At 30.2% G+C, this 25,653-nt stretch overlaps 1 protein-coding gene across 1 annotated transcript; it reads left to right on the top strand.

Annotated features, from left to right (window-relative positions):
* The first annotated feature begins 385 nt into the window (after positions 1-385).
* On the top strand, positions 386-25,414 carry LOC145313020 (uncharacterized). Its single transcript, XM_080152256.1, has 6 exons — positions 386-835; positions 4,107-4,153; positions 13,000-13,092; positions 16,690-16,810; positions 19,285-19,370; positions 22,287-25,414. Exons 1-6 carry the CDS (start codon positions 650-652, stop codon positions 22,384-22,386), a joined length of 633 nt encoding a protein of 210 aa, XP_080008382.1. The 5' UTR covers positions 386-649; the 3' UTR covers positions 22,387-25,414.
* Positions 25,415-25,653: the final 239 nt, after the last annotated feature.

Here is a 25,653-nt window from a genome sequence, read left to right as displayed (position 1 = left end):
GAACGTTATCGTTTCTATTTGATAAACTAGTACAAATACGTCCATATACTGAGGCATATTCTTTAAAAAAGTTTGCCCTACTAATCGCTTAGTGAGGCAAAACTGTTTTCGTGAAAAATCCACAAAAATCACATTAAAAATCTACAAAAATTAAACAAAATCATAGAAGGGTTATTAACATATGATTTTGTTTTTATTTGTAGATTTTTAATGTGATTTTGGTGGATTTTTCACGAAAACAATTTTGCCCCACTAAGCAACTAGTGGGGCAAATTTTTTTAAGAATCCACCTCTGTTCTCAAAAACACTTGCAATTTATCGTGATACTAAAAATGATTGAAATCCGACAATTTTGTTAGAAAATTTAAACAGTTTGTCTTTCTAACCTATTATCCTAATTTCAGATAAAACCATAATCAATCTATAATAGCTTGTCTATAGCTATTACCAAACAAAGAATTGATGAATAAGATATACAACTATAGCTGATATTAAACCTTGTTTAAAAACATACATATCATACATATCAGTAAGAAAAAACATTAAAAGTCACCTGTCCAAAGTCTCAACGGGTGATAGTGCCAATTTTAATATAAAAAATACTCGTTACCTCAAACAACAGCTAAGTTATTATCATCAGTGAGCAAAAATGAGTGAAACACCGCCCACAAGCCTCGTCAGTTCCTGGGTTGACCTCAGCAACGAGTTGAGCTCGGGCATGTACGGTCCGGAGGTGGGTAGTGGCAGTGGTGGTCATGGGACCGCTGGTGACCGACACCCGTCCTCTCACACATCATCTCTGCGCACCACGCCTGTGCCATTTGGCAGTGACCAGGTAATTTTTGAATGGTTATATGATAGTAGGACACCTGCCATAATAAGGTGGTATGTTAAATCCTTTTTTTTTTTGCTTTCCTTCTGTTGTATGTCATACTTATACATACATGAGAATACTGAGCTCGATCTTTAAATCGTTTATAGGTGATTTAAACCGGGGCGATTCATTTGGCGCACCATCAAATTATTAATATCAATCTTTAAATCGAATTTGCATGGGCGATTTGAATCGGGCAGTGGCGCGGGCCCGGCGCGGCAATGGCACTCACCGAGTGGCATTGCCGGTTTAAATCGGGGTGAATCATGCACTGAGCCCCAACGAAAGACCCATTGCATATGTAATAAATGGATATTTTTTTTAATTACTTTAATATTTTATTGCAAAACTATCGTGAAAACATTTTTATAGTTATTTTTAAAATAAATTATATATTAATGTTTTATATAAAATACCATACTGACACGGTATTTTATATAAAATACCTTACTGGCACTGCTTAAGTAATAAAGTTGTACTGGCGCGGATCGATATTTTAGTGAGTGCGCAAGCGATTTAACAACACCGCGCCGAAAATCTTTTAAAAATCAGGTGCGCTGTGGCTTACCACCAGCGCGCCTACGGTTCACCTCTGAATCGCCCCGATTCAGCGCGGCATAAAAACGATTTAAAGATCAAGCTCTGTAGTCAAATCAACAACAACATATTTAGGAATCTTTGCCTTATAATTTATGGCAACTGTTTTTTTTATTGATAAATATTTTCATAAATAGGTACCTACCCAATTGATTTGAATATGGGCCTCTTAACAATCGTAATTAAAATGTTTATGGTTTAATTGTACTTACATAACCCATTTTTACAATTGTGGTCAACAATTTGGTTTTAACTAGTTGTAAAACAAGACATTTTTATCTATAAATTTTTTTTGAGTATGCTAATTTTAACAAGGACATTATATTCATTCCATTGGCTATTAAAACGTTCCCTTAAACTCAAGTTTATAATTATTATATGGTCTGTTTGTGGCAGATGTCCTAATTTAACACAACCTTATGACTAGATAATAACAGTAAATCGAAAAATTCTTTATTTATCAAGTTATCTATTTATTTCAGAACATGCTTTTTCAAATAAGGGGGAGGTCATTTTCTAGTAAATTCCGTAAAGGTGTGTGTGTTATAAGGCCTAAAAATAGTAGTAGAACGATAAGGTGCTCTATATATTTGTATTCCCTATTGAATAGAACAATAGGGAGCACCTTATCGTTCTACTACTATTTTTAGGCCTTATAACACACACACCTTTACACACTTTTACGGAATTTACTAGAAAATGACCTCCCCCTTTCTTAAATTTCTTTGTTAGAAATTGAAATTTAATTTCCTAAGGTTAAACTAAAGAAATTGGGCCAAATTCTTGCTGCAAAAACGCATTTGAAAAGAAGAGTGATATGTTAGCACAGTTTTAAGCTTTTTAGGGCATAATCATCCTACAATTCTTTCATGTTTTCTAGATTTCGACAACTTCTGACGCAATTGAGATCTCCATTTTAGAGAAGCTATTCATAGGTCTTGGGATGGTTTTAAGCGTTAATTCTGCCCTTCTCTACCACTTCGAATATAAAGTCCCTAGATGCTAGGGGCGCAGCTGCTAGAATATTTAGGAGATAGTTGCCGCACTACTTATGGATAACATTGTCATTATTTCGTTAATTTCTTGCTTATTGAAACTAAAAATTGTTTACGTATTCTTTACGTATTAAACTCAAAATGTACAAATTCTTTGAACAAGAAATGATTTTTAAAATTGATAATAATAAAAACACTTGTCAAATATTTAACAGGTGAAAATCATTCATTGGGCCAGACTTTTTTTTTGTAAAAAAATTCAAATTTTGTATTCAACTGTAGACGGATTTAAAGTTTAGGTACAGTTTCAAAAAATCAATATTATAAAAATCATATTGGGGTATAATCTAAAAATGGTTTCACCCTAGCCACTGAGGCAGCATTTGGTTTATTCCATCACATTAAGAAAATGATCATTTACAATTGACCAATTCAAACTTTAAATAGCATTAAACCTTTTCTGTATCAAAAATTTAAAGCAAAGAATTTTTTGTTTTCTTTTTATTTCTTTTATAAACCTGACAAAAAAAAAGAAAGTAATGTCCTGTAGACAGAAACATAAAATTAGAAAGTTGAACAAAAGTACATTTTATTATACATACCTGCCTAGTATTTTTGTCTGGCGCGAATATTTTTTTTTCCTGAAAACAGAACAGTGTACTTTAGGTAGACTTATGCCGGATACTTTTTTGGCCGGATACCGTAAATCCGGCTGATTTCTAATGCCGGATATCCGGTAACCGGTCGAATATCTGGCCAACGCCGGATATCCGGCATGAGAAATCAGCCGGATATCCGTTATCTGGGTAGTTTCAATATCGTATATCTGGTCGGATATTGGCAATGGCCGGATATCCGACCCAACCCTAACTTTAGGTAAATATTATAGACAAGAAATGCTATAAACATTTCATATAAAAAGATATAAACAACATTAGACTTCCTTATAAGTAGACAAAACAAAGCTTTCTTTATCTATATTTATAAAAGTTTTTTTTTCTCGTAGATTACCTAATCGATATTAATATTATTACTTGGATGTTGCACCAGATTTTTATGTATTATGATAAAGTAATTCTCGCAGCAGTCTAAAACAACGACGTCCCCATCCACCTCCTTCTCCACATCCCCTCCTGCTGGATGAATGAACTTACTAATAAATGAGGTCCTTATTAGCAAGCTAAATTGACGACACATTTTCATCTGTCAATATATCCACGTATATCCTATATCCAATTAAGATTATTTTCATTAGTGAATTAAAATAGGACACCTGCCATAGGACTATTGGTATGATTTGAATTAAACACCAAGACATTGCCTTTATTTTTGTTGTATCTCATTCTTATGGCTGAGAAAACAAAAACTAACACACACACACACTCTGTTGAACACTCGTCCATTTATATTGAAATATATTTTTTTCCAGAGCTGGATCTTTAAATAATTTTTGTGGTGAGTCAGATCGGGGTGAGCTGAATTTCAGCCAATCACAGCACGGCATTTCATACAATGCTGTGCTCTCATTGGTGGAAAGTTGGCTCAACCCGATCTGGCTCACCACTAAAATAATTTAAAGATCCAGCTCAGGGGGGGTCAATCCACCTTTAACTCCTTCTGATGATCTAATTTTGTTTCAGGATTACATGAGAATGTTGAGGGAAGCACAAAAGGAGACAAGCTGTAGGTGAGTTCAATTTTAATTTTTTCTCTTAAAAGGATAATTCCATGGCAAATATTTGGTCTTTTTAGCTACTTCCTTTAGTAACATTGATGATTTTAAGCCTTTAAACTTTGCCCTTTAAAGGTTTCCACATAAGAGAATAGGTTCACACTATGCAATAGCCCAAAACTAATAAGAGAATAATGAGGAGCTTCTTTTAAATGCATAATCCAATTTATCCAATAGATATGGGGATTAACAATCTTAACAACAATTGAGAACCTGACCTTGAACTAAATTCCATAAAGTTTAAATCACACTCTTGAAACAATTACTTCTCCATGGAAATAGACCTTTTATGGTCAAAATGTTATCATTGCTGGCGACTAGACATTTTTTAGTACGATAATTTTAAGGAAAATAACATAGGAGTGAAAGAAAAATAACAGAAAAAATGCGGGAATAAATTCCTGTTCTTCTTAAAGTATTTAAAATGTCTCTAAGAAAATTTAATGTTACATAGGTAGGTACCTATATATATTTTAAATTAAGTTTTTATTTACAGGGATGAGATAGGTACAAACATATAAGAAAAAAAACTTTAGAAAGAGACTCCACTGCATTAAAAGTATCAGACTCATAACTTTGTCTTTTTCATTTTACTTTTCCCTAATATAGGATCGAGTATGGCAGGTGTCCCAATTAAATTGATGGGCCTTTGAATAAGATAATAGCAATATGATACCTAGTCATTTGGAATAGATGACTCGATTTTCTATATGATAATTTATCACTAGGGTGCAGTAAACTAAAACAGGACAGCTGCATCCCTCTAGTCTAAGGTTAGGTTATAACGAAGAAGCTCTCGTGGGAGTCATCCTTTCAAATAAGAACTCTAAACCAAAAACAAGACATATAACTTAAGCGCAATAGTATCTTTATTATTGTCCCTTGATGTTAAGATAAAAATACATTATTGTCTACAAGTGAAGCATTTAACTGTTTTAATTCTTTCTAACTTTCTGGATAAATATATTAGGTATTTAAAGGGATGCATATGCTTAAAATTACTATAATCTATATTATGTAACATTTCTTCAAATCCTAACAAGTCCTAACAAAATGTTATTTTTTTTTGTTCTTCAAGATGACTTAAATACTAATTTCATTCTTTTACATGCAAACTTTACTGATTCTATTTTCTTATAAAAAATGCCAATATTTACCCCTGTAAATTAGTGCAAAATAACTGTTCTGGCCTAACTATCCAATTCTTGCAAATAAAACACCTGGAACTTAGTTTTAGTAGGAAAGCTACTTTATAACCAGTGTAGGTTTGTCTAGTCGTATCTAGACTGTATTTCCCTTGATTTTTAACGGATTTTTTAGAATTGGTAGGTAATCAAATAGAAGAATACTTTTCTGTGTTTTAAAAATCTTATTAGCTTGATATTTTTGCGCTATATATGGATATGACTATCCTTGATAACTTGCAATTTGAAAACTTTAATTGCAAAACTTTTTTTGCTTTGCAACTCTTAGAAACGTGAAATAAATGGGTTGAACATTTTTTATTGTAAGAACATTTTGTTCAATAAGCTTGTGCTTTGTCTTTCTACTAGTTGAAAACCATCCTAAGACTTTTATAAAGCTTCCTTGACAACTACAAGCCACATGGAGCAGCAATTTCTGAGATTTTTAGCTTCAGTCAAAAACTGTACTACTTTATACAATAAGTAGCGGGGCTACCTTAATATCTAGTCTGTCCGTTACTCAATTTAAGTACAATGACTGTTCTTCCTTGTTTATTGACCAATTTTCAAACCAAATAATTCAATGTCATTTCATTGGTTTGTTAAAAATGTGCCATAAATTCATACATTATAGCTCTTATTTTACCTCTGATATATTGCAATTTGCAACATCATTGATGGGCATAATTGTCCTTGTTTAAAAGAACAATTTAGGTAGGTAATATGATCAAAATTTGTCCTTTAATTCAACTGCACAATTAAATATTTGTACATTATTTTATAAGTTTGTGTGCGATTACGTGCAACGTTTTTATATCCCAAACATATTTGCGACTGTTCCGTAGAAAAAAAGATCAGGCCATAATTTTTCCTTCTGCGTTTTAGGGGCCAGTTTTGACGCCATCTCGTAATCTGTGTGTGTGTGTATGTCTATCTGTCTATAATTGTATTGAAATACCTAGCATAATTATGCCTTAATGAGTCAATAGGTAACATGTGTACATATTTTAAAATGAATTACAATAGAAACAAGGATGACAACATTCATAATGCGAAGCTCTGAAACACATTCTGACATTAACACTTGTATAATGTCAGAACTGAATAATCAGAATGTAAATGTATAAGAGTCAAAGCAAAATTGTAAGTAAATTTGTTGAAAAACTGCTTGATACAGGATAATGTTTATGGACATACTTACATTTTTAGGACTTGATTATAGAGTTGCTTCGCTTATAATATTGAACTTTGTTGTTCCAGGAATCAGTATACTAAAAATCAGACCAATCGTATAATTAGGTCACATACAAATTTGTTGTTAAAAATGTAAAAATAATCAACATGTTTAAAATGGACGTACGGACATTCTGGTAATGATTATAGAGTTGCTACGTTTTCTAACTCGTACCTAACTTCTACAGGAATCACCATGCAAAGTTTGCAATCGATAGGACAATTTTAACATGCCTAAATTAACGAAAAAAGCTATCCGTTACGGACGGACGGGCGTACGGACGGACCGACCCTAATTATAGAAAAGCTTCGCTTTTAAAAAATCTACATTGACAAGGAAAATCATAGCCATATGTTTCGCAGAATTCCAGTCTTTTTTGTAATTATTTTTAAGAAATCTGTCAGATAGCCCAATTAGTTTAAGGCATGAAATGATGTAAATGTAACTTCAACCAACAAATCAATATATAATTTCTAAGTTTTAAGAGATGATTGAACGCATGGACATACCATACTTATCATGTAGCAACGTTATAAAAAAAACATCAAACACTAAACTAAGAAAATGAGTTTGCTTTCAACTTTCTAACTTATTTCAATGTATTTAAATTGAATAAAGAGTTAAAACGATCCCAGGACATGATCTATGTAAAGTTTCCCTAATTGGAGAACTCTATCGGTTCAATGACAAAAAAAACCATACAACTTTATATAATAGGACAATTTTTTACTATTTCTAGCATGTTTATGGGTAATGTTCCGTAGCTATGACGTTAGTAGTATGGGAAAATTGGAAAAATAACAAGAATAACTTTGTTCATTTGTAAAGCATAAATAATAATTTTCATGAAATGGCAATAAAAGTCTACAAGTAATATAGCAATAATAGTCAAACTGTGTTGGAATGATTTTTCTTGTATTCCCTGGCAAGTTCGAACCCATTAATTCCCTTTTCCTTACACCAGAGAATGAGTGTGTTACGCGGCATTCCTAACTATCTCCGCGCGTCGCTTGTAAACAAACAAGAAGCCGCGCATTTTTCCTTTGATGATTCCCATGTGAAGAGCTACGTAAATGAAAATAATGTATTGGTTGAATATACATGCGCTCTAATCCGTGGAAGATCTCAAATAAGCCTTCCTGCTTAGTTTGACATCATATGTGGTAAGAATTTATCTTTAATTCTTAATAATAAGTGTAGTATGGTATATTTTTACGAAGAAATTTAAAACATTAATTTTTCAACAAATAGACCATTTAACTGCTAACTTTTGACATACGAATATTTTCCTTAATTTTATTGATCATTTGAATCTAAAATTATCAATTTCTGATGCTATTTAATATGTTTCGTGCCAATTTAAAGTTTTTTAGAAATTTTATATTTTTAATTAAATTGAAATCACGCAACCTCGATCTTACAAAAATAATAAACCATTAATATTATGTAATTAATTTTTATATTTTTGTTTTAGACTCACTGTTTTCATGGTAATAAATACACATTTGTAAACTTCGCTATGTTGGTCATTCGGAGGGCTTGGAGATAAGATTTTGAGAACGGCAAGGCATGCGTTCCGAAACACAAACCATAAGTTGAATGAAGTTAGACTAAATGATAGTTGTCTTAATTTGTGTTTAAGAGCTTTAAAATAAAAAAATAAAACTTTTTTTATTGTGAAAACTCTTATTCTGACTGTCATACTGTAGTTATATCGTAGTTGGGCTTATATTGAGAGGCATATTAAGACAGACAGTTATAATAAGTAATTATAGAGTAGCTGCGCTGCTTTAAAGGGTGCACTGACCAGCTGAAACTATTTTTTTAATGCAATGTGTTAAATTAGGGTCAACTACCTAAGTGCGTAAATTTTAGTTATTTTCCGGAACTTTTTACCTACCTATAACTTCCTACGCTTATGTACTTCAGGATATATTCATTCTTTAAAACCGCTGTGATATCATCGCGTATAAGAAATATTTAAAGCGCAGCTCCTCGTTAAATATGATGTTTAGGTTTTTAAGGAGACTTACTTTGAAATTTTAGCAAAATGTATTATTTTTACATGTTTGCCTATAAAAGCTAGTTAAAGGGAATGTTTTAGGCTATTTTTTTTATCTCACTTACCCCTATGAATACAGAGCTTTTAAATGGTAGATTCTTTTAGATGCACATTTGGGACTGAAAGAGGTTGTTAATTAAAAATACTTTTCATTTATTTGCTGCATTTCTAATGATTGTTATCGCCCTTGATATAGTTAAATGGCCACACCCACTTGCGGATTTTTATTTATTTTTATTGCAGAATTTTTGCATGCAACTTTCAGGATACTGTCATTTGCATCAAAAAAGTAGTGTCCATTGCTTTTGTTACCAAATAAAATTACAGGTTACCTTAAACATTTAAAAGTTTATAATAATGTTATTCATTAAGTTTAAAAAGTTATTGATCTATCTCAACCCAAGGCTACTTTATCAAACTAACCAAACTAACATCTTTGTATACTTACAGTCTAAATATATATTTGAAATCAGTCATTAACCCCTTAGTGTTTAATATCATATATAAAACCAAACTTGTTTAAAAACTACCAAGAAACAAATAAAAAACAGTTAAAAGATATTTATATTGTAGTTTGAATTCAAATTGTGCAATAAATGTACATTATGTAATACAGGAAACAGGCGTGATAAGAAACTGGAATAAATATTTAAATAAACAAAATTTTCAAGTATTCTGTAATAACATCGGTTTTAATATTTGATAATTATATAGTCAACTTCATACAATTTCCAGGCCCTTTTTCGCGGATTTAATTTTGACCAAAATATTTGTATTTTTTTTACAGAAGATTTTAAAGTCCTTGCTTCGCTACATTTAGTCATATTTGTTTTTGTTTACTGTATAAAAAAGCGATATGCGTCACATTCCTAAGTTAACTTTTTTCATTCCTTCGTGGAATTAAAGTAGAACATAGAGGCATGTAAAAAAATTTGTTCACTAAAGTACTATTATTAATTAGTTTTGGAGGCTTCTCCCAAGCCTCTGGGGTCAAAATACCCTAAATTACTCGACGTTTTCGAGATCTATTGCTTCTTTCTACATCAATTTTAATTTAATGTTATGCTTGAACTTTAAAAAAAATTAGTTAATTGTTAATTTTTTTCTATAGACCTATATGATGTCTTTATCTAAAACTTATAGTTTTTGGGATCTACGATCTACATTGCATGTTTTTACACTAGTCCCCAAAGTTTTATAATGATATTTTCTTATTCGTTGTCTTAACATCTTTAAAACTTTAATTGAATTTTGATTGTTTGATTTATTACTTTGAGTGTCTAAACGTTTTAACCACTAATTGTAATCTAATAAAGGGGTAAATTTGTGTATCATCATTGGGAATGAACACCAATCTATTTGTCATTGTCTTATCTCTTTAGATCCCTGGGGGATAGGTCAATGAAAGATTGAAGAATCTTTCCATAATAAAAAAATTCTGAATTCTCTTTTTATGTAGTTAAACAATATTGTGGTGATTTCAGATTTGTTAAGAATAAGATTATGTACCATCCGTGGGAGTGGAGATTTAAGCTTCATTGCCATTTCCCTATCTGAAATAAATGTTGATATAGACATACTTTAATTTGACAAAGAATGTGCGATGTACTATTGATATTATGTCATATAAATGAACAACACATATTTGGAAAAAACTAGAATACTTATATCCATAATTAAGTGACGTTGCAAAGGATGTACTATTGATGTTATTTCAAATCAAAGAACTCCACGCAGTTTTAGATTTTTATAGATATGCATATTTTGTCACGTTTCCCCCACTTTGTCTCTAACAGACGGACGGACGGACATTTCGAATTATAGAGTAGCTTCGCTACTAAAAATATACTCAAAATCTGAAAGTAAGATATACTAATAACATGTACATCCCCAATGTTAATACACAAAATTACCCTTCTGTAGATTACAATTAGTGGATAAAACGTTTTGACACTCAACTTAATAAACCAACCAATAAAATTATCATAAGTCCCCAAAGTTCCAACAATTTAGAAAACTTGGGGACTAGTGTAATAAACAGCCCATTGCCCATACCTCCCTGCCAAAAACCATTCAAGAAATCTACTAAATCAAACATTTAAAAAACAAAGAGCAGCTACACTAGAAAATCAGATTTTTGTAATGCTTCATTGCTCTAATAAAACAGAGTAAACACCTTTCTGTAGACAAAGACAGATGTTCAGCCATTTTAATCAAGCATTAGTATTGCTATTTTTTTACTTAGTTTCTTTTTCTTAATTTAAATTCTTAAAAATCTACCAAAGGGAGAATTTTTCACATTAGGCTGAAATATTATTTATAATTCATTGTTCAATCCTTGAAAATCACGTTTTATATTGAATTGCAATTGTCCTTGCAACGATTTATGTTGAATAAAGGGCTTTATGTACGCACACACCGCGCTGTATGACGACGTATTTTTATATTTTAGTATGCATATTAAAGACATTTTATTTGCGTCTTAATTCTTTATTTATTTTTTATTGACATTGTTTAATCGTAATTTAATTCATTTACGAATCAAACATTTGAACTTAATCATTATAATGACTTTTTTTTTATCAATGAAAAAGTTGGAGAGACAATTTTTGATTTGATTAAATGCTCCATTCTATTTAAATACCATTTTTAAATTAGATTTCTAATAATATTCTTATTATTACCATTAACTTAAGAAAATATAATACTGAAAAAATCTTCAAAAAAGAAATTTAGATTTTGACAGAAGTTTGTGAAAAATTGTAAAAAAAACATTCTCCTGTTTCCTCAAGAAGGGTAAGGACAATTGCAAATGAATCAATGAACGTACTTTTCGCCACTCTGAGCTACCAAGGCAATATCATTCATAAGAATATAGAGGAAGATAGATTTATCGCCTAGTGTTCTATCCTTATATTCCTGCGTTTACTTAAAATTTGGTGCACGTTTCTATGATGTAAGATATTTTATTCTAAAGTTTGGTGTTCAAGTAAAAAATTTAAACCTTTTTTTAAAATAGCCAATACAAATTTACGAGCAGGAATATGACACATGAAGAAAACTATTTGCTTCCTACATTATTGAGTCAATGATCTTTTTGTTTCTATTTGAATGCAAACAGTTAAAGAAGCTAATTTTACAAATGAATAAGTTAGAGACAAAATAGCTTTTCTTAAAGTACCATATCTTCCTTATCATCTTATTTTTCCTGTAACAATTTAAGTATTTTTAATATTTCCAATTTTACCGTAAAAACACTCTTTTCATTTTGCAAAATTGTCCAGAAATTTTTAATATAAAGTTGAGAATAGATAAAAGTTCTCTTGAGTAATGGAAAATTAAGATTATAGTTTTATCTTTTTTAGTTAGGGATAATTGGATAGGACAACGGATGCTAGCTTGATCTTCCTTTTTTTAAATTTTGCCTTTGGTAGCTGGTAAATATGCAGAAGATAACGAGGTTTAAGAAAATAAGATTTTCTTTCTATTGCAAAAAAAAACTATATTGGATGCAATTAATATTCATATTCGGTATTAAAAGGATGAGCTATCGCTACATCATTTATTACCTTGGGATTTGAACTCATTCTATCATCCTCTACAAAAAGTATTATATAAACTAGGGTTGGGATAGATCATGTTTGGGCCGGATACCGGATATTCGGCTGATTTATAATGCTGGATATCCGGTATCCGGCCGGATATCTTTCCAACGCCGGATATCCAGCATAAAAATCAGCCAGATATCCGGTATCCGGATAGTTTGAATATCCAGTATCCGGATAGTTTGGATATCCGGTATCCGACCGGCTATTGCAAATGGCCGGATATCCGGCCCAACATTGATATAAACCTTAGCAGCATTATACTTAATGGCCATTGTTTTATCCTAATTTTTCTTTCCCAAACTTTATGAAAACAAAAAAACAATTGCATTACAAGTAAAGTTAGTCTTGGGTGAAACTTTTTAATGTAATAACTTTTTTTCCATGCATTTTTTTCATAGATTATGTAAGCGAAAAAGGTGTTGTATTTCATTTATTAAGTTTTAATAGACATTGTTGTAATATAAAACTTGGTTAACATAAAAAATTATGTCACAATTCTTTAAAAAAAAACATTTTTAGTGATTAAAATTGTATTCTTTTAGAAGGGTTACGATGACCGCATTCATAAGGGGGTTAAAGGGGTGTCTACCCACTCAAAATTTTAAAGAATATATTAGATAACCTTATCGAAAACCCATCCTTTTACCCCCTCTAAAAAAAGCTTGGATGTCCATGGTCATACCGAATATTTTCTAAATTTGTTTTGTTCGTAGGTCTTCCGCTCGTGTATCTCCATTGACGTCCTGCCTGGTCTCAGAGAAAAGTTCTCCATGCATGTCACCAAAATCTCCGCCAAATAGTCCCAGGTAACCTTTGTCTTAGGTAATCCCTGGGATACAGGGATTGAATAATGGATAGAAAAATTATTTCTTTTGGTTAGCTTGGTCTTTGGGTATGAGGACTAATGCAAATTTGCTTTTTAGGGCTAATTTTTAAAACTTTGGGTACAAGCGCAGAATGACGCAAAATAAAATAATCAATACAAACCCTAGCAGGCTATAAAATTCTTAAAATGTTCTTGACAAATATGTTTGAAAAGACAATTAAGTCACAGTCCTACATTCAATTTATTGCCCATTGTCTTATCACTGTACATCCATAGTTAATTGTTAGTTTTTCCGTTTTTTTTTGCAACGGTTAACTTTTACCTTAAACGGCTTTTTTTATTTAAAGTGAATCAAGACATAAAACATACTTTTTTATGGATATATGGATTTAATCTATCTGCTGTATGTGTAATTTTGCACATCACAAAGAAATTTGCAAATGTTACATAAAGCAAATTTTAAAAAAAGCAAGATTAAAATGCTTATATTGCGGCTTTTCTAGATTAAAATCTAGAACAATACATGTAAACAAGTAAATACTGGTAACTTCTGACCTGACCCTTACTTTTAATTTCAAGTCGCAATTTTAACTTTTTATAAAGAATGCTAATTCATAAAAGTAGAAATTTGCGTTGCTGTTGTATTTCTAATTTTACGCAATTTAAAAAATGGACGTCTGAAAATAATATTTGAATTATCTCAAACAAAATGACTTAGAACAATTTTTTACCGAATGCTAGGGTAGTTGTTCATCAAACACACACACCAATTTTATAGTAGCTGCGCTTCTTATTGCTCAATTGTCCTTGTTTAATTTATATTTTTATATCTATGAATGCCGCTGTTCTTGTTGAGATAAAGAAAATGCTTGTTAATACGTTTTTAATGTTTGGATTTTTTTTTAAATTGACGCATTTGTTTTTTTTATTTGTAAAAGAATCTTTTGCGTGTCAGTACATCTTTAATTTATTCAGAGATTTGTTTTTATAAAAAAAGATAAAATCAAAGACAAAAATTTAAATGGCATATTGATAAGTAGTATAATAGTATAAGATTAAACCCAGTTTTGGTAGACCTGAGGGGCCAAAGGCACGGGCTAACAAAACTGGTATTAATTTTATGATTTTAATTTAAATGTTCGTGAAAAAATTGTCTGTAAAACGATGCTATACATGATTTTTCAGTATAGCTGAGTAAAGCACAAACGGTCAGTCTTTCATTGCTTTCATTGCTTATCTTTCATGTTCCTATACCTGAAAAATTCAATAATGAAACAAAAAAGTTCCTTGACTTTTTATCTGTCTTCTTTACGAAAAAAAAGTTTCTATCCATGATTCTAAACTTTTTGAAGTTGTCTTAAATTTCATCCTAGTATATATTACATTACACTTAAGATTACACAAAAACTATATCTTACTTACATTGACTAACAATCTAAAAGCTTTTATATGCTGTATTCTTTTTTTGGCATTTAAACTATACATAGATCATTTCAAAGTGTTTCTAATTTTGTTAAAATAAACTAAGTGAGTTATTTTTAAAGAAAGATTGACGGACAAAGAAAATACAGAACACTAGTGCTAAAAACGCCTAAACATTTTTATCAATGCAAAACTAGTTTAGAGGTTAAAAATGCACACAGAAATATATAGAGAGGAATGGGGATGAATATTCAAAAATTTTAATCAATTTTAATTTTGTAGATTTTTGGATTTTCTATTTGTTGATTCGCTTGCTCTCGTCATTTTATTTTATACCGCATCCCATTTCCTGAACTTAAAGGTGGAGATAGTTTGTGCTAAAATTTCGTGAAGGTGTGAATTTTAAGGCTTAAAAACAGTAGTAGAACGATAAAATTTATGTTAACTTACAAACATATTTATAGTTCTTTTCAATAAGGAATACACATATTTCGTGAATATTATCGTTCTACTACTATTTTTAAGCCTTGAAACTCACACCTTTACGGAATTATAGCACAAACTGCCTCTCCCTTTGTCTTCGATTGTCCTATAAAAAATTATCAAATAAAAATGTGAATGTATGTCTCTGTCACTGAGAACTATGTTTTGATATTTGTATAAAGAAAGTTCTTTGTCTTATGTTTATATTTTGATTCCGGGATGTGAAATAACGAGAAAGCAAACAGGGATTGCACAAAACTGCTGAAAAATTAATCTCCCCTTTCTCCTCTTTAATTCTGTCTTAAGTAGATTTTTATAAATCTAGTCTCCAAAATTTTTAAGTATTTTTTCTTATTCGTTGGATTAACAACCTTAAGGACTTTAATTGAATTTTTATTCGTTTGTTTATTTTGTTGAGTGTCTAAAAGTTTCAACCACTAATTGTAATCTACAGAAGGGGTAATTTTGTGTATCACCATTGGGGATGAACATCCTTTTGTCGGCCATTGTCCTATCCCTATAGATTCCTGATTTATAAAGATATTCTGTTGACGTAAATATGACTTGTAAATTTTTCTACAATTAGTTTCTTTTAGCAAGTCTGTCTATCGTTTAATATTCTTCCCTAACAATTTTCTATAAAATTTACATATATCTGATACTTTTCAAATTGGTTTTACTTTAATGTTTATAGATTTAAAGATATCCTAATTTTTAAGTTTGATTTATTTAATCATTTTTTAAACATTTAACTTTTTCTTAGCTTTTTCACTTTTAGTGTTTTCATCCTTGTCTTTTTCTTAACAGAATACACTCAATAAAGTGTAAAGAAAAACACGTAATATTTTCTTAATTTTTTGTTTACCTACAAGTGTTTTCTAATTTCTAAATAGGTGAAATGATTTAATACAACGAGGATAATTTTGTCCATAAAAACATACCCTTCCCTCCTTCCTTTATCCCATCCTCTCCTCTCCTACTGGATGAACAAACTGACCAATAAATGACAGGGGAAATAGCAACCTATATTGACGACAATTTTTCACCTGTCATAATATCCACGTATATTCTACATCCATTCATAATAAACTATGATGTACGTCCATATTATATAATTATAGAGTAGCTACGCTATTTATTATTCAGCTGATAAGAAAACTAACATTCGTTTTCAGTTAAATTAATAAAGATAACTTTATCATATTTTAGTAAGAAGTACAGTGACCTTTATCTGAATTTTTATCACAGGTTTAAATAGAAATATATGTCTTGTGGTGATTTATCCCTAAAGGGGGGGAGAGAAACATGGTAGATAATTTAAATTTAACATAATTTAATCTTAACATCGTTTTCCCGTCAATATTTATTAACAACGACGGGATTTTTTACATTGTTAAGGAAACATCACCAATTTTTTATAAACCGCGGTTTGACATCAGCATAGCCTTTGATAGATGTCTTTTAAGGCATATTTCTTAATATTTTAAAATATTTGATCAGAATTGAAGTAAAAGAATAGAGGTGATAGGGGTTAAATAACTGTATATAAAATAGGTTGGGACCCTGTGCCGAAATAATAACACAGCCAAGTAGCCGACGGAAAAGTTCCCCATCACTGGAATCAGGTAGTTGTCTAGGTTATACATCCAAACTTATACATTTATTGTTTCAGAACTGAGATAGCCGACTACACAGCGCAGTTCAGAGACGTGTTCATCAACCACATGAAAGAATCTGATACGACCCTGACTGACTTCATGTGGGACTGGAGCAGTACACCCTGTCCACCAAAGGTGAGATAATACGGTTTTGATATTTTTTTTCACTTGGGGGGAGGGGGGGGGGGGCTTTTTCTGTTATTATGATGGGTTTTCTACATATTTCTAAAAATTTACCTCAAACGTCTATTTTTGGTTCTGGTGTTTTTTAGGTAGCAGAAGATCCGCCCTTAGCCTTTAGGAGTGGGCGGGAAAGGTTAGGAAAAAAGCCTAAAACCATCCCAGGACATTTATAAAGTACTACGAATTTTGAAAAGCATATTCCGAGATTTTTAGATTCAGACATAAAAATTTACTACTTTATATCATAGGTATAATAAATATTAATAATCTAATCACATATAAGAGACTTGCCTATTTATTTAATCTTTAATAAAGAAAATCAGAGAAAATAACTATAGAGTTTAGACTGCACTTTTTGAGTAGACACTGTATAGATATAGTAATTTTTACGATAGTTGAGTGAACTTACATAAAGTCTTTACATGTATAGAATCTGTGCTTCTCAGAAAACTAAAAATGGGCTTTATTTACATATGCATCAATATTGACAGCTTTTAAATTCATGACGTAATAACTTTAAAAGATTTTGAGATAGCAACACGTATTTTTACAAACAATATTTTAATAGTGTGAAATTATTTCAAGAGGTATAGCTATTCTACAAGTGCTTTAACCAGGGGGGGAGGGGAAATATGGCTGTTTATTACACGAGTTCCCAAAGTTTTTATACTTTGGTACTTTAATAAGATGTTGATTGGTGGATTAATTAGGTTATGAATGGTAATTTTGTGTATCATCATTAAGGATGTACATCAATTTATCAGCAATTGTCTCATCCCTCTGGCTTAAACACATATTAAAACCCCCAAAATAATGCTGTCATTGTTAAGAAATGCAGATTATTTTAATTCCCTGCTTCATAATGGAGTTTTTGGATTATATACTTAAATCTTTAACTGTTATTTTCGGGTATAGTCCCTTTCGTGGCAACGCTCCTTAAGGGGCGATTCTTCGTATTTTCACAGTATATTTTCTCCTATTTCTAGCCTCTGCGGCCAATTGCCTAACACTGCGGGGCAATCACCTAACCAAATATAACCTAAAATAACCTATTAAAAGCCATTTTAAATACGACGAATCGCCCCTTGTTGCCACGAAATTGGGAATATACCCTTATTCTCATTTTATATAAATTCCTTTTATCTGTAAAAATGTACAAACGGTCACTTTCAAAATGTCACTTTCCGTTTGAAAGACATTAATTGTAGTTGCTAAGAAATCATGAATTTTGTGAGTGATAGATAACTTTTTGTGCAAATTTTTATGCAACAAAACTCTGCGGAAAGATAAATATGAGCTTAGCAACAATATTTTGCTTCACAGCTTGATTTTAAAGTTTTTGTAAAATAATTAACTAGGTAAAAGATGATTAAAAATGCTTTTTATTGCTGCGCTACTGATGGATATTTTAGCCCTTGTTTTTTTCAGTATCTTTTTTCCACTTCTGAAGAGTGTTTTGTGTTGAAAAAAATGTTGGCTTCTTGATTTTGTTAATCATGATATTTAATGACTCAATCGATAGAATTGCAAAAAATACAAATTTAAATTTTTATTGTATTATTTATTTGATTATAAGTAATCACTAACTTAATGATTTGTAATTATCATAACTTTTAATTACTGTTAATTATGGTAAAGTTATGATAAGCAATATTATGGAAGGGTTAAGGCCCGAGGGGTGGGATAGTACATTGTAGGAAATTTTTTGTAACAGTTCTATTTCTTAAGACTTTTCAAAATTAACCATAAACACATTTTTTTAGGTTTTGTTAAATTTTCTGTTTAAATATTTTTTATGTACATCTTTATTTCAAGAATTGAAACAATGCATCTTGAGTGCACTTTTCTAAGCAAAATTTTTCACATAATTCTTACAATATCCTATGAATTGCAAGTGAAGCATCTTAAAACCCTCCTAAATTATTTTTTATTCTGGAAACCAATAATGGTAGCTTTCAAATTTTGAGGGGTAAAGATATGTCGGAAGATTGATTTCTTTGCTTTTGTTTAAATTAACCGGTGGTTTGGGAGAGGGGTTATATAACAAATATAGTATTTCCTTAAATTCTTTTTATGCAATTTCTTGTAAAAGCAAGTTTTTGTTATTTCTTTGAGTCCAATCAGAATAGCTTTGTAGATAACCTTTTAACCTATTAACGAATTCATGTGAAAAATATAGGAAATATATAAAAACAAAAACAGCTAATATACTGGCGCAGCCACTTTACAATTATGGTATATTGTATATTTTTTACAATTAAGATGTAAAGCAGAAATGGCAATGAAATTCTATTTTTCCATACATAAAGTTTAGAGTCCAAAATTAAGGGAGAGGAAGACCAGTTTATCTCTCATTATCTACTCCCTTCTTACAAAAAAACTGATATTTGAGAAAATCAACAAGTTAACTTTTTATTTATTTTCAGGACTGGAAATCTGATTGGAAATGTTACACCAACCAAAACTCTGCTAGCTCAAAATCAGCCAAATCTTCAAGTAATAAATTATCAAGGTAGGTTTGTTTTATTTTTCCGTTTTCTCTCTTTCTTTTCATCGCTCCTCTTTTTCTATCACTCTTTTTCTCTTGATCTTGCCAGGGGCTGTGATTCAGAAAATTCATTTGAAATTTAAATATTTCAGTGGCGTAAAACTTGTTTTTTGTTGTAACTAAAGGGAAGTGGAGAAAAGAAGGTTGTGGGGAAATTATCACTTAGAATTGTTTGTCCCTTATCCCTGGAGCTTTTTCTTACTTAGTCTACATGTTAACTAACGGCTTCGCCCCAAGAGGTTTGATCAACCTAATTTTTCGTATTTTAGATTTAAAAGAACAATATAAAAAAATGGGAGGGGGGTGGGGTTGTAACACCCCACAAGAAAATAGTTATAAACATTCCCGGGACCTTTGAGAAGCTATCCTGTAAAGGAGAACCCGATCGGTTCAGCGGTTAGCGAGATCTTTCGGTACAAACAGACAGACAGACATGCATCGTTCTACTTTGTATTATAGATTATTATTTTCATACCCTAGCACTTTTATGATTAAATGTTTTAAGATCATTCAAAGAAATCCCTTTAAAGCATCAACAATTTTAGTTAAATAGACTTACTGACATTCAATAAATATAGAGTGTCTCTGCTCCATGCAAAACTGGAAAACGTGTCCTTATATCTAAGAAAAAACTATGCATGTTATTGTTATTATTTCAAAGAAAGTCAATGCATTTTCATCCACTCTGTTTTGTTAAAGTTTTTTTGCAAACAGGGAAGGGGTAAACTTGTAAAATAAATTTGAGCAATTAATTTTTGGTGGATTTTTTCAATTTTTACTCCATTAATATATATTGCAGATATAATTAGTTATACTTTTACACAAAGATTACAAAATTAAAATGGATGAAAACCTGTCTCCAGTCCTGTGCTTGCAAATTAATTAAATGCCATGGCCAAGTGTCCGCTCCTAAAGACAATATTCTGTTTAAAAGTGGACAGATAATTGTATTTTGAACAATGATTTAGGGAAAAATAAGTGGACAATACAATTTATTTTGGGAACATTGGACTGTTTATTACATTAGTCCCCAAAGTCTAATAACAACCTTGGGGACCTTTATGGAATTTTGCTTAGTTGGTTCATTTAGTTTGGTGCCCAAACGTTAGTTTGGTGTCCAAACGTTTCAACCACTAATTGTAAACTACAGAAATTTTTGTATCATTATTTGGGATGTACATCAATTTATCGGCCATTGTCTTATACTTTTAGATATCTAATTAAAGGTAATAGAAAACAAAATTAAAGGATATTTTAAATGTTAATTCCTCAAAAATGCACCAAAATAAGAAAGAAAAAAAATCTTCTAATATTTTTTGTTATTATAACAAGATAAGCTATAATCCTTTGTGTATATGAATAAATTATGACCTATTATATCATTCTGTAGTCATATATCAATATTTTTCTTATCGCATTTGGCGTTGCCTCAACCCTCTAGGCAAATAAGTGTTTTTCTTAGTGAGAGTAATAGTTTGATTGGCCTATTATATCATATTGTAGTCTTATATCATAGCTTTACAGCTTTTCTTATCGCTAGTGGTGTTGACTTTAAAGACGTAAAAAAGGACTGTTTGACAGCCCCCCCCCCCCCCCAAACTTTGACGAAACTTCCATTTTATCCTATTGAAAATAAAAAGCTTGGACGTCCCTGGTTGATTTTACCCTCTAAGCAAATTAATGTTTTTCTAATGAAATATCTTAATACCTGCCAATAAAAGGCAGAATAATTCTGCCCAGCCATTTGTTAGATTTGAAAAGACACAAACATCGAGTTTCTTTAATTTTTTTATTTATGATAGTTTATATTTTTTCTGAATATTGCGCTGATTATAAGAATAATAATTCTTGTTATGCTTACGTTATGAAAGATAAGGCTTATTGTATATTTAAAATTAAAGCGGAATTTTAATATTTGTTTTTAAACTTGTTGTTAAGCTTGTTTTTGTTTTAATTACTAATTGTTTGTTCACCTTTAAGCAAGACAATGTTTTCAAAATAATTTTTACCTCAACTAATTTTTTACTTTTTTATGCCATAAATTTTTATCAATCATGCCGGATTAATACCTCAACCAAGGACCCAGCAACAGATCTATAGTATAGATTTATATACAGACAACTACCTCCCTTCGTTTTTAAAAGACCTCTTTCGTCTGCTTCGAAATTATTTTCTGCTACTTGGCTGTGTTAATGTAAGCGACACCATTGGTTGATTTTCAATGACTCAATATAAAGGTTGCACAAGGTGGTTGCGATGGGGAGATACAGTTATTTAACCCTTTCTCCCTCTAGTGTTTTACTCTAATGGACCCGACTACTATAAAGGCAATTCTAGTTCTAGTTGTTTAACTATTTATTTTCAGAATACCTATCCCTGTCCAAATCACGTTTGTTTAGCTTTGTAAGAAAAATGTCAAAATTTAACAAAACACAAAATAGTTTTCTTTGCTAATGAAATTGCGAAATCACAAATAATGGGAATTATGAAAATATTCTAAAAATTAATGTAAATAAGAACAGGAGTTTAAAGTAAATAAACGAAAATATATAATAGCAAAAGTTTCTTAAAGTATTAAATTTTTCTAATGTTTACAAAATCTAATAAATAATTAATATAAATTCTAAAACTTTTTTCATCCGGAAATTATCAAATGCGCATCATCACAGAATTTAGTTTTCAATAAAATTCAATCCTCTTAAATATTACCTTCTTTATCAAAGAAAGGGTAGAAAGGTAAAACTATTATAAGAATATAAGATAAACATAAATTTTTATCACTTGATCTGTATTAGAAACTTTTTATGTTATTCTCATTTAAGAAAGAAAAATTGCTATAATATTTATAATAAAAATAAATATTCTTATATTTTGTTTCAGATTCTACACCTTCCTATTGAGTAATCTTGTTTCACTGTTGCTCGGCGCTGGCCTAGGCGCTTGGTTCTACAGACGGTCAGCTGGCAACATCAATGTTTGAGAGCGCAGTATTCAGATTTGGCGCCAAAACAAATTTTGGCGGGAACCATGCAACAGTTTTTGGCGCGCAAAACCAAACGGTTGTTGAAATCAGCTGTACAGTGCATCCCTCTAATTCATACTAAAACATAATGTGATATTTTTATTTATATTGCATTCATGACTTAAAAAATCAAACCTAAGCAAGACGAATTTAATTTAAATTTAGGGGCCATTGTTTCAAGAATAGAAGGGTTCAAAATTAAATACATTTCTACTTCAAATTTAAATTAGTATGTACAATGTACGTATACAAAAATGGAAAAATGTAAGTAGAGATTTTTTGCATTCTCTGGTATTATTATGTTGTTTACTGTGTAGTTATGTAACACACTTTTTTCTATTTATTTACATAATCAATATTGAGTTTTTGTTTATTTATTTTAAAGCTTTCAAATAAGTAATTTAAAGGTGATTTTAAGTTGCAAAATTTTGTATGTTTTACCTAAGTAGGTATAGGGTTTAAATTCTAATTTTCCTCATTTGAATTTTGCAAGTGCCATCTAGGCAAAACGTGATTGTTTGGCACATTTGCAATTTCTGTAAAAGAAATGTAGAATAAAAGAAACAGATTTAATAACAAAATAAAAGCCAAACTAGTTGCTTCGCCCCTAGTCTCTTGGTGGGCATTGGAGGTCAGGAAAATAGCCAAAAATCACTCCCAAGATATTTATAAAGCTTCTCTGAAAAGAACAATTTATCACACCAGCTATTTCTGAGATCTTGCTGAAGAAAAAACTTTATACAATAGAATATAATATTGTATGTCATATTCTTCTACATATTTGTTTCTGAAAATTCAAATGCTGCGTAAAATTGAGGATTTGCGTCAGCGCAAAATTTTGGCACAAATATTTCACTACTTATTTATTCTTGGACATGGATAGGTATTGTGGGAAATAAATGGTAGAACAAAACAGACTATAGATTTATTTAATTAAGGAGTAAAGTTTATCATTAGCCCATTTAAACCATAATTAATGATTATAATTTAACCTCATCCCTTAAGGAATCCTTGAGAGTAAATTAATTACTGTTCTACTAATTGTTTATTAAAATACTTGTCCTTTTTTATGGGCCCGTTTCTTTTCATCCGTTTATAATGCCATCAAATTTTCCTTTTTTGTGTCAAACAAGTCTCAAAATAGGTTTAAAGAGATAGCAAAATGAAAGATAAAAAAACTCCCAATACAAATGTTAGAAAAAGAAATTTATCTGCTATTGTTCCTCTACCTCCCTGCTAATATCCCTTCTTTACAAGAAAGGTGGTTTTAAATTAAATTAAAAATATTAAACAAAAACTCAATTCATCTCGTCGTCGTGGTTGGTTAAAGTTAGACATTTTGAAAAATTACTTTTTTTGTATTTTCTCGTATTTTTTATATTTTCTAAACTTTTTTTTATCTTCGATGCTTCTCATTTTTATTTCATCTTTCGGAATTCTTGTCAGAGTAAATCAAATTATTTGATTAAACAAAAATTATATTTAAAAAATTCAAAGTATTTGTTGAAAATTGTTGTAATATTTATCTTGTAAGTATTTGTATGTCTTTCTGGTTGAAAAATAATACTGTACAAAACCAGTTTTTATGCTTGGAATTTAAAAATAATCTTTTTGATAATAAAAACTCAATGCAAATTAAAAGATTATAGCTTTATAAAAAAAATATTTATGCATTTTTTATGATTAGGGTAGACAAATAATATATTTTTAAAATTTCTAATGAAAAAGCAATACTTTTACTAAAACTTTAATACCATAACTTGTAAGTATATCTCTAAATCTTCTTAAAACTGTGCAGTTATCAAGATTTTAAAAAATGTTAGGACAGGTCAGACAGATTTATGTACATATCCAAGAAAATGTTTTATTTACTGAAAATAAAACAATTTTGAAAACTGTAACTGAATCTATGTCTGTACTGCTCTACTTCTCTTAAAAACTCTTAAACTGCCCTGGATAGAATAGCTGCAGTAATACAACTATTTTTTTTCTAAAATTATCTTTCTACCTTTCCTATAAATCAGAGATATAGTGATAGGCTAATGGGCGAAAAAATTACTTTTCTTCAATTATTTTTATTTGTACAAGACTGACTTTGTACTGTTCAATTTATGAGAAAGTGTTGACTTGTCTCCATTGGCCTATCACTGTATTCCTGACACTGATAACAAACCAAGACAAACAAAAAACTAAAATCAGTTTTTCAATTGCTTCTCGTGAAAACGGTGATCACACACGGCTGGCTAAGATTACTAATTTGTACACCTAAGAATGGTTGTACATTTTAGTAGATTTACAGTGTGAACCCCCCAAAAACATGATTTTGTATTTAATTAAAACAAAAATTATTATTAAGCTTTAAACTATTTTGTGATTTAGAAAAATTTGTTCAATCATTTTTACTACCAATTTCATACAGAATTATTATAATTAATATTTTTAAAATTATTTTAGAATTAGGAATTTTTAAAAAAAATCTTGTCATTTAATCTGCTTAGGTTTGGTAATTATTTAGGTGATTTATTTAAAAATGTGATGATTATCATTTTAAATTTTAAGTTATTCTGGAAATAACCTAAAATTTGAAAGAATCTGGGTATTTTAAGCAAAAATTTGATTAGGTGATTATTTAAATTTTGATTATTATAAGCTAGTCTCACATTCCCAAATCCCGGATTTTCTACTCGGTCTCAAAATATGAAAATTTAAAAAAAAAGATGTTGTATCATTATTTGTACAGTAAGATCCAAAAAACAGCTACACATAGCCTTCAAATATTTCTCAAACAACTATTTTTCTCTACAAAAAATCCACCAATATTAAAAAAAATACTTTTTAAGATAAAAAGTTATTACTTTTGTAAGGGTTATACTGTATACCTATTCTTTATGTAATCATCATTTAGTAAGTTGTATTTTCCAGTTCTTTACTATATTATTACTATTATATATTAATATTGTATATAAAAATAAATAATGAAAAATTATCTGACTTTTTTTGCATTTGTTATGAAAATTTTGTTTTGTTACTTTTCAGCATAAAGGGGGAGGTAGGTTGTGCAGGTGTTAAAATTCCGTAAGGTATGAGTTTTTAAGTCTTAAAAACAGTAGAATGATAATATTCTCTAAATATACATATAAATATTAAATTTTTTGTCTATGGTTCTATTCAATAAGGAATACACTACACATATTTAGTGAATATTATCGTTCTTCTACTGTTTTT

Source organism: Acartia tonsa, chromosome 3, assembly GCF_053477335.1.
Source record: "Acartia tonsa isolate MP-2025a chromosome 3, ASM5347733v1, whole genome shotgun sequence".
Classification (NCBI taxonomy): domain Eukaryota; kingdom Metazoa; phylum Arthropoda; class Copepoda; order Calanoida; family Acartiidae; genus Acartia; species Acartia tonsa.
Note: the sequence above shows the minus strand (reverse complement) of the source record. Positions and strands in the feature narration are given on the sequence as shown.

Bases quoted from the DNA above. Each gene is read 5' to 3' on its own strand.
- LOC145313020 (XM_080152256.1), top strand. From the start codon at position 650: ATGAGTGAAACACCGCCCACAAGCCTCGTCAGTTCCTGGGTTGACCTC. The intron at 836-4,106 runs GTAATTTTTGAA...ATTTTGTTTCAG, and splicing joins TGCCATTTGGCAGTGACCAG to GATTACATGAGAATGTTGAG. The intron at 16,811-19,284 runs GTGAGATAATAC...ATTTATTTTCAG, and splicing joins GTACACCCTGTCCACCAAAG to GACTGGAAATCTGATTGGAA.